This window comes from Pleurodeles waltl, chromosome 4_2 (assembly GCF_031143425.1).
Source record: "Pleurodeles waltl isolate 20211129_DDA chromosome 4_2, aPleWal1.hap1.20221129, whole genome shotgun sequence".
Taxonomy (NCBI): domain Eukaryota; kingdom Metazoa; phylum Chordata; class Amphibia; order Caudata; family Salamandridae; genus Pleurodeles; species Pleurodeles waltl.
This window is the reverse complement of record NC_090443.1, coordinates 573049895-573064171: the sequence shown is the minus strand read 5'-3', so window position 1 is coordinate 573064171 and position 14277 is coordinate 573049895. Positions and strand designations below refer to the sequence as shown.

The 14277-nt window shown below is 41.4% G+C and overlaps 1 protein-coding gene across 1 annotated transcript in view; it reads left to right on the top strand.

Moving 5' to 3' along the window:
• Window positions 1-573: 573 nt before the first annotated feature.
• Window positions 574-14277, top strand: part of LOC138293112 (regulator of G-protein signaling 5-like) — a 254152-nt gene continuing 240448 nt past the window's right edge. The window contains exon 1 of the mRNA XM_069232130.1: window positions 574-869. Within this exon, the coding sequence (XP_069088231.1) occupies window positions 826-869 (44 nt within the window). The 5' untranslated portion in view covers window positions 574-825. The remainder of the gene's footprint in view (window positions 870-14277) is intronic.

Below are 14277 nucleotides of genomic sequence, written 5' to 3'. Positions count from 1 at the left end.
GCAGCCCTTTTTCTTATTTTTTTTAAATAAACAAAATTTTCGCTGTATTTTGGCTAATTTCTTGGTCTCCTTCAGGGGAACCCACAAACTCTGGGTACCTCTAGAATCCCTAGGATGTTGGAAAAAAGGATGCAAATTTGGGGTGGGTAGCTTATGTGGAAAAAATATTATGAGGGCCTAAACGCGAACTGCCCCAAATAGACAAAAAAAAAGGCCCGGCACAGGAGGGGAAAAGGTCTGGCAGTGAAGGGGTTAAGGATTCTCAAACCTGCAAGTTTCAGACAGCTCGACTGCAGATGGACTTACACGCTTTTTTACAACTTTAAGTAAATCATGATTGCGCCGTTTTCTTCTGATAAAATGCCGGATATGTACTTTCTAGGATGTTGTTAGATCTGTGATGTTGCAAGCTAATACGAGGTTTAAATATGGACATCTACAGAGGGTGTAGTGTGTTTTCTAATAAAAGTTCTGTCATTTTAAGGATGGTTTATTTACATGACAGTTTAGTTTAAAAACAAAAACCAGTACATCGACGAATCCTGCAGGAGTGTTTATCGGTGAGTCGAAATCAGAAGTGAAGTACGCCGGTGTTGGAAGGCTGCAGGCTGTCCCTTCTCTCCAGCCTGCTCTGCGCTTTCAGGACGATGTGATTGGCTCGGAGCTTGGCAGACCTCCAGGAAGAAGCCTCTATATACTTCTGCGAAGCGCGAGCGCATCCAGAGACTCAAAAAACAGACGCGGAAACACTCAGCGACTGGCCGTGCATAACAGGCAAGAACTAACCTCTTCACAGCCGAACAGTAGCCTCATCCGAGAGCAAAGATGTGCAAAGGACTAGCTGCGCTGCCACACACATGCCTGGAAAGGTGAGGAAGCATGCCCCATTCCACTGTAACTTTGGGGAATCCTAATCCTGGCACAGGATTACTCAAACACTCGGATGCACTGCATTCGTGCCTGGAGTGTTACACATATCTGTGCACTTGGGTACATTAAAGACAACAGGATGCAATCGTGTTTCATTGAACGCGTGTAATAGTGGTATGTGTCTTAATCTCATGTTGCTATGCCAGCTTTCCATATTCAATTAATGGTGATCATTAATTCGTGTAAGAATTGTAACATTCCACATCGGGTATACTGCGCCAGCGAACCTTTCGGAATGATTTGGCGCTTTACAAGTGCGCTTCATTTCACGTTTATGGTTTTCCTTTCTGTGAATGATGTGATGTGGTCGCCCAAGTTCTCACGCGCACCCGTGGTGCACATTTCACAGAGCTTGAAACCTGACAAATATACATTTATTTTTGTCTCACATTGCATTGCAGTTACAAAGATGATTATTTTCATTAGATGAACAACACAAATAAACACAATAACTTGAAGAATTACACAAATGCCTAATCTAAATGGAAATAACAATTGTTGAGACAACTTCCTACCAGTTTCCACCTGCAGCAATCCATGCCCTATGCCCCTTCGCTTATGGGACTGCAGAGCCTTTTTCCAGTTCAGGACTTCACACATACTGTGATGTGCTTTGACTGCATTTTATGTTTGTTTGAAGTGGTCAATGTGAGGTGAATGTGTATGAAAGGGAAATACAAAATAATGCCCAGCCTAGTCCAAAAACTGGTAACACACTGATGTGATTGCACTTGTATGCTAAAAACCTACAGTCAGGGCCATTATAATCATGGGGCAGTGGAAGAATATTATGTGGCAAGGTACACGAAATTATACAGAAGGGCAGAAAAGTTAATAAGTGGCAGCTCTGCTTATAAAACAGAACAGGGCAGTATATTATGTATTTGTATGTTCGTACCACATTAGCATGTGTTCTAGGGTTAAGTATATGGAACATTAAAAATAATTGAATCCTATCGGTGATTGTTCTTAGGTCTGAGTGCTTTGTTAATACTACTGCAGATTGGAGAACAGTGGCTGTGATGCACATATTAGGTTGTGGTAATAGAAAAAATAAAAAATGCAACAAATGAATAATTCTATCTTTCGTGTTTAAATCACTTTTGGAGTAAATAAGGTTTTTGTTTCCTGCTATTTGTAAAACTTCCCAGTCCATCTATCAGGGGTGTTTTCACTTTCTGTGCAACATTGTCAGCTGTCTGAATGGCTAATTACAGCAGTGAAGAGCTGAAAGTGAACACAACGTTGACAAAGTGCATACTGCTGCGATGCATGATGTCTACAACATTTTTAATACATTTTGATGAGTTTTGGCTAGAAACATGTTTTGCTAAAATCTGCTTATTATAACAGCAGACAACACATTATGTGGTGAATGTGGTAAATTAATGTTTGCGTGGAAAATGATGCCGTGCCAAAACTGCGATTTTCCAGTGGTCATGCATACAGTTCACATGACATTGGAACCATATGTGCCACCTGGCTGATCATATTACCGTATTCACTCCTGTCACTGGAAGTATTAGGTCATCTGCCTTAAGCGGGCGCTTTTCTACCAGGTTGCACGCGCCCTGCTATTACCCCCTACCAATGATACTAGTGCTGCGATTGGTACAACGGAACTTTCTAGATCGGTTATTTTTCTCTCCAGTCTCCCGTTTCTCCGTATGTTGTGCTCACTCTACCGCTTGCAAAATGTTCCTGAGTTCAGGAGAGTGTCCCCACGTGTTTGTATTCCATATTGTGCTAAAAGCGTTCATTGGACATTCTTTTCATGTCTGTCTTTTCTACTTCTTCTTCACCGAGCAGCCTGCTGCCCTTGTCACACTTCCTCTACCTTCCCACAGTGTGGAACAAGACAACAGGTCCCTGCTCAATTACTATGTTTCTTTCCTGAGCAGTTCATGCTTCAGTGGCCGTCGTTTTGCAGTTTTTGCATGTCGCAAACCTTGGAGCACTTTACATGAGCAGCAGTTACATTATGTAGTCAAATTCTTTTTTCAACATTTTTATTTTTGATAAGGACGGAGAGGCTGAGCAATTTATCGCACGATGCTGAGTTGACTCTGGGCCCGAACCTCGTCCCAGTTCCAAAAACAGCAGGTCGGGACGTAACGCCGCGTGATTATTATTAATCGCTCCTCCCTGGTATGCGATCACAGCGAAATCGGAAGTCTCCAGAAGTTCGTATGCTCCATGATTCTTTGACATGGGTTGCACACGAGCAGATTCTGAATTTTTCAACTTCTGGTAGATGTGTCCCTCTTAATCTGCTCCTGGGGTCCCTACGTTTCATATCTACTCCGCTTTTTGCAGGTGCAGATTGCCGTATTTCTAAAATCTCACAGTCTCATCCTCAGTTCCCTGCTTTAATGCATGCACTCACTTCTCAGCAGGTCCAGCGCTCCGTTACATCTATGGTCTGCCTCTCCTCTCAATTTTTCCTGGTCCCCGAGTTGTCGTTAGTCTGTCCTCGGCACTTGTCAGTTTCCAAGGCTCTGTGCTATCTGCCAGTCACCTCCGCAAGTCTCCCAGATGTTTCATGTGTTCCTTTTCTCGGCAGTTCCTGCTGAGGCTGCTTTCTGTTATCAGTCTATTTTCTCGCCCCATAGGAAGGAGCTCTACCCAGCAAGTGCTGTAGTATCATATGCCGGGTGTTGGTGTGTCAGTGGACTATGCGTTCACTCAGGGATCTGTGTTTGATCCCCTGATTACAGGTTTGAATCCCAGATGTCCAATCAGCCGAGGGTGGCCAGATTTTGAAAACAAAAAACCGCGACATCTTCCAAACATGGAAGAAAGACTACAATTTTACATCCGCAAAGAATGACCTTAATTACAGCGCTCATCAATGGAGAAACACAGACAAGCATTATGGGATTAAATTAAATCAAAATTTAAACCCAGCCTTGTGGGTGTTAATTAAATTGCTTAATTTTAGGAGCTGCTGGCTCGTCCTGCCTTGTAAAACATAAAGGCCCATATTAATACTTTTTAGCGCCGCATTTGCGCCGCTTTTTGACGCAAAAGCGGTGCAAACTTACAAAAGGCAATTGTATTTTGTGAGTTTGCGGCTCTTTCGCGTCACAAAATGACGCAAATGCGGCGTTAAAAAGTATAATAATTGGCCAAAATGTGCCTTCCCATATTTACAGTCATCCCTTTCTAAAAACTGGGACATGTGCAATATTTGCAAATTCTGCTGGGACATCTGGTGCAACACGGAACTCAGCTCAGCCCTAGTTCAGCCTTTTATCCTTCTGTGGTCCATAAAATGAGTACCACTGAGTTGGGTAACAATAAACAGCTGTTATTTCAGCACAAGAAAACCCGAGACTTGTGTCAATGTGCATTTTACAAAAACACGTACTATTTTGTGGACACCTTACTATCCAATATCTGCTTTTTGGCAGCAGTTCCAGTCCTTGTTTATTTATGGTATTCACCAGTTGCTCAGCAAGTTCTGATGGCTTGCATTTTTGATACCTTTCTATCTGCTGAGAAGTTGCCAAGGTCTCTGCTTTCTTATACTCACTGCTTCCTCAGCTATCCCATTCTTATGATCAGTTCCTGGTCTCACTGTTTTCACACCTCTAATCCTACTCTTCAATTGTTGGTTCTCAAACTTTTTTCTTTTGCTCTGGTAAGATTTTGGGTGTTCCTGATATTCACACTTCTCGAAGCTTGTGAACGTTCCACGTTTAGGTTCACTTTCATGTCTGCAAAGTCTGCAAAGTTTTCTCTGCACTTTGCATAATAATTTCCACTCGACTAAAACCCTAAATAACGGAAAGTGTATACAGAATTACAGAATTTGCTAGAAGTTTACTTTTGGAGACTTTTACTATGCACGGAGGAGAGTATATGCAGATTTTGGTCTGCAAATGTGAAAAAAGGATGCAACTTTGGAACTTCAGGAAATTGCAGGGTTTTTCAAAATAGTTGTTAGAAAATAAAGGTAGTGAGCAGTCGCTAGTTCTGTTGGTTTCTGCTGAACTCTGTATTCATTTTTTAGTCCTTCTAATTTTAGATGTTGACTACAGACAGTTTGGATCTGTCTATTGTCAAAAGACCCATTTTGGGCCATATCAAAACTTACACAAGACTTTGACTCAGCCCTTTGCTTACCATTTGCTGGCTTTCTTGTAAGCCTCATTTGTTTTCTTCTTATTTGATGACTTTCATTCCTCGTCATCTGTTTGGCCCTCCACTGCAACAGAACTACTTTACCATCCTTTTGAGTGGATGACTTGCATCCTTACACTGATAACGTTCAGAGAACTACTTTTTTTCTTTTTCTTTCAGGACTCCACACGAGTTCAAGTGTGTTTTTGCTCTCTACCTCATGTACTGCATCTGCTGTTCCCCACCATACTATCTGCCTGCCACACACTGCCTGTTTATTTCCCCTCCTCCTACACCTAGGTTGTCCATTCTTATCTGACCCTGCATTTTTGCTTTTTTTAAAATGTATTCTTCGCCTCTAGCTCCAGTGCTGCTTCCCCACACCATTGCAGTTGTTCTTCGCTTGCATTGGCTTAGCCACAGGTGCTCCCCCACCCACTCTGCCATTGTTCTTGTAATGCTCCAAACGCAATACTTTAAAAATAATGTTAATTTATTTTTTGGAAGGGCCCAGTAGCTGCCATACGCTGCCAGGAATGTTTGTTTTTAGAAAAAGCTTTGGTAATTTTAATTTTTTTAAATAGCTCTCTAAGTAACATCTACCATATTAGAAAGGTAAATGAAAGAATAAACAAAATGGTGAACCGATATGCGCATGCTTGCCTGGCAATACACTGGGCCGCCATAGTGACTTGATGTGTGCATGTGTGTACACATAATTGCACTCTTTTTTATTTGCTGAATCTGCACAGCATTGGCAAAAGCATTACTTTTTTGCTGCTGCTAAACAACATCTGCAAATAATATTGCCTTGCTCAATACGCAAAAGTCAAAGAGACAAGACCCACTGGCTTTGCAAATACTTGTTCCATCTGTTCACAAGTTCCCAATGACTGTGCTTTTTTCATAGGTTTCAGTCTTTTGCTGGTCTTCCCTGATTTGTCACATCAGCAAAAAGCATTGTCAAAGGAATAGGATGAAAAGGCAGGAGCTATTGGCTTTGCCACTGATTGTTTTTACACAGTCTCGTGAGCAGTTCCTTTCTTTTATAGATTCCAAAAATGTTCTAGTCTTCTAGGTTTGGCGCACAGATCTCTCAGTCTAACCCCCCATTTCTCTAACAGGAAATAATACTCTGTGGGCTAAAAAAGGTCCTGTTGTCTCTGCTTGTGATAAACACTCTAAGTTCAGCATGTTACATACTAGCTTTCTTTTTATGCTGGACATAAAATACCGTCAACTATCCGTGTAGGCTCTTAGGCCCATATTTATACTTTTTTAGCGCCGCATTTGCATCATTTTTTGACACAAAAGAGGCGCAAACTTAATTGTATTTTGTAAGTTTGTGCCTCTTTTGCATCAAAAAATGATACAAATGCGGCACTAAAAGTATAAATATGGGCCTTAGGGGCATATTTATACTCTGCTTGCACCGGATTTGCATAATTTTTTTTACCCAAATTTGGGTCAAAACTAAGACCATATTTATACTTTGACGTTAGACTCTGCTAATGTAAAAATGTCAAAGTGTGCGTCATTTTCTGGCTGCGTGAAACTACCTTGCGTTAATAACATGCAAAGTAGGTGTTCCCGTCCCAAAAATGACTTAAACACCCATACGTCATATTTATCCAACCGGGCAAAAATGGCGCACGGCTGGGAGGCGGGGCCGGAAAATGACGTATACCCCGATTTGCGCAAAAAATTAACGCCTGGGTCAGGGTAGGTGTTAAGGGACCTGTTGGCTCTTTTCCATGGTGGGAGACCATGGAAGCAGTTCACAGGTGCCCTTCCCTGCACCCAGGGACACCCCCTGCCACCCTAGCCCACCTCTGGAGGACACCCATGGACCATGGTGAGGGCAGGTAAGTGCAGGTAAGTATATACATATTTTTTTTAGAGGGGCATAAGGGAGCCTAACTTGGGCCCCCCTACATGCCACTGTGCCCAATGGCCATGCCCAGGGGACTTATGTCCCCTGGGCATGGCCATTGGGCAGGGGGTCATGACTACTGTTTTTGCTAAGACAGGAGTAATTTCCATGGTGTTGTGCGTCAAAAAATGGCGCAGTTCAGGTTGGCGCTAATATTTTTGACTCTAACCTGACTTGCACCATTCTTTGACGCACAACCCCCAGGCTTCCCTTCACCTCCGCTGCCCGGTTTGAGTTATTTATTTTGACCAAAACCAGGCCGCAGCGCTGGCTAACGTCATTCCATAAATAAGGCGCTCTGCTGGCACGCTGGAATGGCGCTAGCCGGCGGTAAACTTTTTGACGCAAATCTGCCCTGGTGCTGATTTGCGTCAAAAAGTATAAATATGGGCCTGAATGCAAAAGTTTATGTACTCTTACTGCAGTAACTCAACATAATACCTAATAATTCAGTAATCAGTATTAGTGTAACTATTTCTGATTTAATTAACAGTAACATACTAATGATACTAAAAATGTACTCAAATGTTTATGTTTTATGGTGATTTTCAATTAAGCAAAAAAATAGCTCCTGGGTGCACCAAATGACATACCCTGCTGAAATCTTTAATGGTCTTGGGCTTTACTCGAAGAAGCAGAAGAAATATGATATTCACACCTCCACTCCTACCCACTAAACATTAAATGTAAGGAGTGCCAGCAGTGTATACATCAATGGTAAAAGCAGCAGTAGGAGCTTACATCACTCATACTGAAAAGACACAGCACAACCAGGCGCAGTGCAAGACTCCTTAATACCCAAAGAATGGTAGCTTAAGTGCGCCATCTCCACCAAACACAAAGCATAGAGCAGGCACAGAGAAGGAGCTGTGCAAGATTCTCTCAGACACAAAACAGGCAGAGTATAGACGGCAGCAATGCAAGATAACCTTTCAGAGAGAACAAGTGGAACACGAGCAGAAGTTATACAAACATGGGAATACTGGTCTCCTCCTTGTGGCAGGGGCTTGCTAATGAACTTTTCTTCTGGCTGTAAAGAGGCTCTCTAGCCCTTAGCTGGTACCAGCAGTACCCCAGCCTATCCTCACAAGTCACCAACAGGCCCTCATAAACACCCAGCTAACTCTAAGAGTTCACAAATTATACTTCAGCCAAGTAAATGCTATTACTCAGCCATCCTAAGAGGCCATTTGATAGTCCTGAGACACCCCCTGCCTACCCTTCAGCTATCCTCACAAACTCCCGGCTGGTAGATACATTTTCCATTGTTTATCATCACCCATAATCGATTCTCAGACAGTGTTCAAACCCACTCTACCTTCTCTCATACCATAGATCCTTCTACTCTGTCTCCATCTTCTCACAGACACTGTCACTCAGTTCTCAGACCACCAGGTTTAAAATTTTACTGGCATCAGAGAACCAAAGAGACCCTTAGCAGGCCTCAGTTAACCCTTAACTAGCTCTCAGAAGCACTTTGTGTCCCTCACATTCGGCCATTGAAACCACCCCTACTGCCAGCTAGCATAACAGACTTTTTGCCCCACCGTGCCAGTCTTCAAAGCCTCTGACATGCCCCCACCTGTGTTTAAAGTCTATCCCACAGCTACAAAGATCACCACAGCTTGCCTTCCGACCGTCTCAGCTGACAATCAGATCACGTCTGCTCTCACTCGTCTGATCTCGCTCGATTGCTCTCTTGATTCCTAAAATAACCTCAGTCTCCCTTAACCCATAAAACACGCTCATTAGATCAAAGAGCTACTCTCTTGCCCCTCACAGCCTATGAAACCCCTTGTCAGTCTGCCCTCATCTGCCCAGGCAATAGAATCCCCAGGCACCAGCAAGGCATTTCCCTATTCTGTAGCTCTTAATGTACCACTCTCACTCTTGCTTAAGGCAAACCTGTGTCTTTAAGCTCTTGTCTGAGAAATGTAACAGGCTCAATTGCCACACTGTGCAAAAAACATACTAATATTGCAAATAAACTACATGGCTGTTGTAACATACTGTATGCACAAAATTACGAACTTCCATGTGTGTGTATGTGTTGTGTGTGCACAGAGTGCATACACACATCTGTACCTACCTGCGCCATGTGATCAGAGCACTGTAGTTTAGCAGCAATATTAAAGTTTATTCTGTACAGCACTGTTCTCCAGATTTTATGTTAAAATCTTAGTAAGACTGCTCAGTTGGTTAATGCAGCTGTTGCATATGTCCTTGTGTAATATGTAGATAACAAGATCCGACCCAGGAAAATAATTAAGTTGGTTGTCCCTCTGCTGCCAAGGTTTGCACTTGGCCACTTTGGCATAATTTGGAATCTTTGCCACCATAAACCAAGCTGTAATTGTACCGAACCAGATATTATGGGTGTCATTTGGCTCGATGATGATATCATGAAGTGAAAACTATTCGCAGCTTTTTCAGTGCACTGTGAAAAATGTAATTCTAAAGTTACGTATCAATATTCAATTGTTTACATGATAAATTGAATATTATCTAAAATGTATGCATTTTGCTTGCCTCTAAGAAGGGCACTCTTTAGGGCAGTGTGACTGGTGCAGCCACACTGGTCGCTGACCTAGGGAGAGATATGCTGAACTCGGGGGGTGCTGTGTTTAGCAATAGCTTCCGATTTAAAAACAGAGTTCTTTGCATGTCCAGCTTCCAGGCATCAATAAAAGTGTCAAGATAAATCTTCTGATTAATGTTTCTGCTAGAGAGATAGAAATTGAGTTTTGCCTAGTGGCAGTTTTTACTCCGCATAAAGTATCAAAGCAAGTTAATATGCCTGCCTTAAAAAACATGTGAGTGCAGATCACAGATCTGTATTTTATATGGATATCTGAGTTGATTACTGCTTTTGTCAGAGAGGTTCTTTTCTTGCCTCAGTTCCTAAGATACAACTTTAATATAGAACAGTGACTGTTATGAACTGTCATCAAAGAGCTGCATGCAAACTGCACAAATAGGTTAGGATGTTGTGTTTTTTTTTCCATTGTCTTTTATTCTCTATTTCTAATGTTGCTAAAACTAGTTTGTTTAGGTAGATATACATTCTTGTTGATATCACCAGCCTTTACCAATGCTATGAAACAAATGAAATGTATGTGACGGAGGGGCTATGGAGACATGAGGGGCACTTTTGCCCAGTGGTAGTGAGAGAAACCGAGAAGGAGGTTATGGGGAGGGCACCAATATGATTGTCACACAGGGTGCCACCAGCACTAAAGCTGGCCCTGCCTCTAATGAAGTCAAGATATGAAATTAACTGCTCAATTTCCTTGGCCTTGTGGCATAGGACACACATTTGCCTATTTAGTTTTATCTCTTTGCCAGCTTTTGAAGTGACATGCATTTTGCTTCTGTACTGTAGCTGACAGATTGTTTTGAATCTGGCAGCCAGGTGCAAGTGACACAGCTGGACTCCCTTTGACTCTTACTCGAACAGAACTGAAGGCAGTCATAGACTGCACATATAGAAAGCGTGAGAACCAGCCTCTCTTTGTCTTCTTTGGTCTGCTTGACAGCATGGAGCAGTGCGTTTTTACAATGCAAACTCAGCTTGTGTTTTCTTCTGTGAACCTCCACCCATCTCTGCCATGCTAATGAGACCCCTTGGGGAATGCCACCTAGGTTGAAGATCACTGTTGTATGAGCACATTTACCCCATTTAGGGATAGGCACATCACACCAGAGTGTTGCCTCTGGAGCCTGGGTCAGACTGGCCTATAGGGCTATCTGGCAGTGTCAGAAGGGCTGGTCCTGAATGATCAGCATGGGACATGTGTTTGGCTGTTTGTGGGCCGGTGTTATTGTCTGGCAGGCATGTTTTTCTTTTGGTTTCCATGATATTAAAAAACATTGCCTGTAGCAAGTACAAATGCACACAGTACCTAAAATATTACAAAACATTTGTACAACATGTCTTTACAAGTTCAAAACAGCCTTGATTTGCAAATGTGAACCACTTTTTTAGATCTTTGTTTCACTACTCAAGGCTTTTTTTAACATATAAAGAGAGACAAGGAAGTTTATAACCCCATACTACCTCCCTAAACTAAAACTGAAACTGTGAACACAAAAAGTATGGGGGGAAAAAACACAGGACTTGATCAACCTGAAGTGGAACCACTCTTGCCGTGATCCAGTCTAATCAGACATGGTTTTGAAAACCATATGTTTAGGACCTATCTCAAGGGTTCCTCCTTATGGAACATGTAGTCTCCGACACATAATAGTGTCATGCTTCATCATTTGTCCACCTACCCCCACCCAGGTACGACAGTGCCACTTAGGGGGACTTCCTCGTGGTTAAATAAACCCAGAGGGAGTGCCTAAATTATACTTTCTGGATAATATCAGGATCCAGTTGTTGAAATAAAATTACCTAACAGATCACCAGTATGTATCACACCTTTAACGGTGGTGTCTGCTGGTAAATTAAAAACAAAACAGGGACTTTTTTGAGTATAATTACTCATTGTGTCCCAATAATCCTAACGATCAACATATTTCTGCCCACACATGAAGCCATTACTGGTCTGGGGCATTCTTCAGTGCCTGAGATCCCTAATAAGAAAAGTGTGAAGAAAAAACCTATCTTACCTTAATATTAAAATGCTTGTATGCAACAAACAAGGCCTACCCAAATCTGAAGGACCTTAAACTTTAAGGGCAACTAACCCCTGGTCTGGGATGGCGATGATGGCCCTTATAGTCACACATTTATCAAAGGGAGCAGTCATCTGGCCCCCGCCCAGCCACTAATTGAGGCCATTTTTATTTTGGTGTCCAGGCTTATTTTCTACCTCAGTCTGACCCTTCCTGGAACAAACTCAAACCAGTAACCTTCATTTTTTTGTCACCTCTTCTGCAATTCACATATCTCTACAGTGCCTAAAATGTTCACGATTCTTCAGCAGCAACTGCATTTTTTAGTTCCCGATGCTTTCCTCCACAGTTTGTTGTTTCCTTGTTTGTCCTGCTGAGTCTCCACCCTACGGCAAGTCACTCTTCTCTCATTTTACTCCTTAGCATTCACTGAGATGTCAGGTGCTGCATTTCCTCAACATAGTGTCTGCTTTCCTAGCATTCTACCATTCATAGCAACAGGGGATGCTTTAGTTGAATTTTACTTATATGTTTTTTTTCTAGAACATCCTTCACAATTCTTTCGGCCCCTTTTTGGGAAGTTCATGCTGTCTTGTGGAAGTTGCATGCTTCTTTTCTCACCAATCCCATACCTTTCTGTCCCAAAACTGCACAGTTCCTTCCTTAGTTATCTTCACCTCTTTACCCTTATCTTCTCCGACATTCAAGCTGTTTAGCGGTTTTGGCCTTCGGTAAGTCTCTCCATTCCCATATTTCCCAGAATGCATCTTTGTCTTATGTTTTGCTTGCTTTCTTTCTGTTGCCTGGCTTCATCTCAATATGCATCATGTAACTGTAACTTAAGTTACAAAGAAAGTGGTCTCATAAATGCTTTTTTTCTGGTGTCCACATGCTTTTCTTTAGGTATTGACGTCACCCCTGCCTTCTGGATATCTTTTAATCTTTTCCTGTAATTTTGCTTTCTCCTTTTTTGTCTCAAATGTGCCACGGTTCCAGCTGCTTGCCAGGTTCTAATGGCAAATAGTTACAAGGAAAGTGACAACTTAAAAGGAGTCCCCAACATATTTGGTCCCGGGATTTCTTTACCTTGAGCAATACTGTGCTTTCAGCCGAGACCTGGATTAAGATCAGCAAAAACGATGATAATTGTGTTGTACACATATATTGCATTCAACTAATTTGGATTACTGCTAAAATTACATAGTACAAATGTGTTAATATTCAGCTTTGTGAAAATATGTTAATGCCAGCTTTTTGCCACTGATATTTGCATAATAACAAATGCAAAAAACTAATTGAAGCAGTATTTCCCAAAGTTTCTTCAATTCATGTCAAAAACTGCTGAATTGGCAGTAATGCCATAAACTTCCTTGTCAATTAATATGTTTGGATTGCACAATACAATGCAGTTTATTTAAATGCATTTCATTTAGTATTATCCAGTTCTGGACTCTGTTTCTAAATCTGAGGTTGGATTAATCTTTCCTTTCTCTGTTCCGAGGGGTAAGGAGACATACGTTAAATCGTTAAATTTCCCCCTTCAAATTACAGTACAACCTGTGGCGCTACACATTAAATCTCAGAAACCAAATAAAGTTTAAAGGGCTTTACTTCACACTCAAAGTCAAACTTATATATATATACACATGAGTCTCAGCATCATAGTATAGATGTGCAAAATCACCAAAGGAGAATTAAAGCGTTCCACGATATTGAATGTAATCAGTATATACAATTCCACCAATTCAATTGCCATAATGCAGAAAATAAGGAAAATGTTTGATGCACCAAGTCCAAACCCACATTTTCCTGCCTAACCATTCATTCTAAATTCCTAGCTGTTCTAATAGTTATGAAATTCAGGGGAAAAGAAGTCAGTGCAACAAAACTTCTGTAGAAGATTCTGTTAGAAGTGGTGAGGCAGTATGAAGCCACATAGAAATTAAACTCTGAGGTATATATCTCAGAAAGGTCTGCTCTAAGCAAAAGACGGAAGGAATCTGAATAATACCAATAGCTAAACCACACTTAAATCTTGATTCTTCCAAAAGTGATATCACAGCAAAAACCATCCTGTTCAAAAACAAAATCTCAATTTACAAGTTTTAACTGACACTTTAGACTTCTGAAGTCTTCGCCATTCAACCTTGGGGCACCCTGGCATGTTGGAAGTTCAGAACAGTTACAGCTGCCAACTCAGGATACTCCTTGATAAAACGTTTCCTCAGGCCTTCTTATCTTCCCTCGTAATGGGCTCTCTCTTAACCTGGACTTGTATCCTGAGGCTTGCAGCTTTAAGAAAATATGTAATAAACAAGCTATCACATCGAAGAACAAAAGACAAAAAACTCAGGCCTTCACTATTGGCCAAGCTTAAAACGAACATGAATGTACTTTAGTTTAAATATGGTTTCATGTGTTTCCCATAAATGCCATGAATATAAAATTATTATGAAATACCATTTCTGAAATACTACAGCATAAACATAACTCTAGTACGATCAAAAAATTTGAGTATATATACAGTATATTTATTGTGCACGTTACTAGTATACATTTCAGTGCATCACATTAATATGAAAATCACTTCACAAGTTTACATAGAAAGAAAGCACCTCCTTTATTTCATGTTTAAAAATCATAGTGGCACAACCACGTTATGCTCTCTC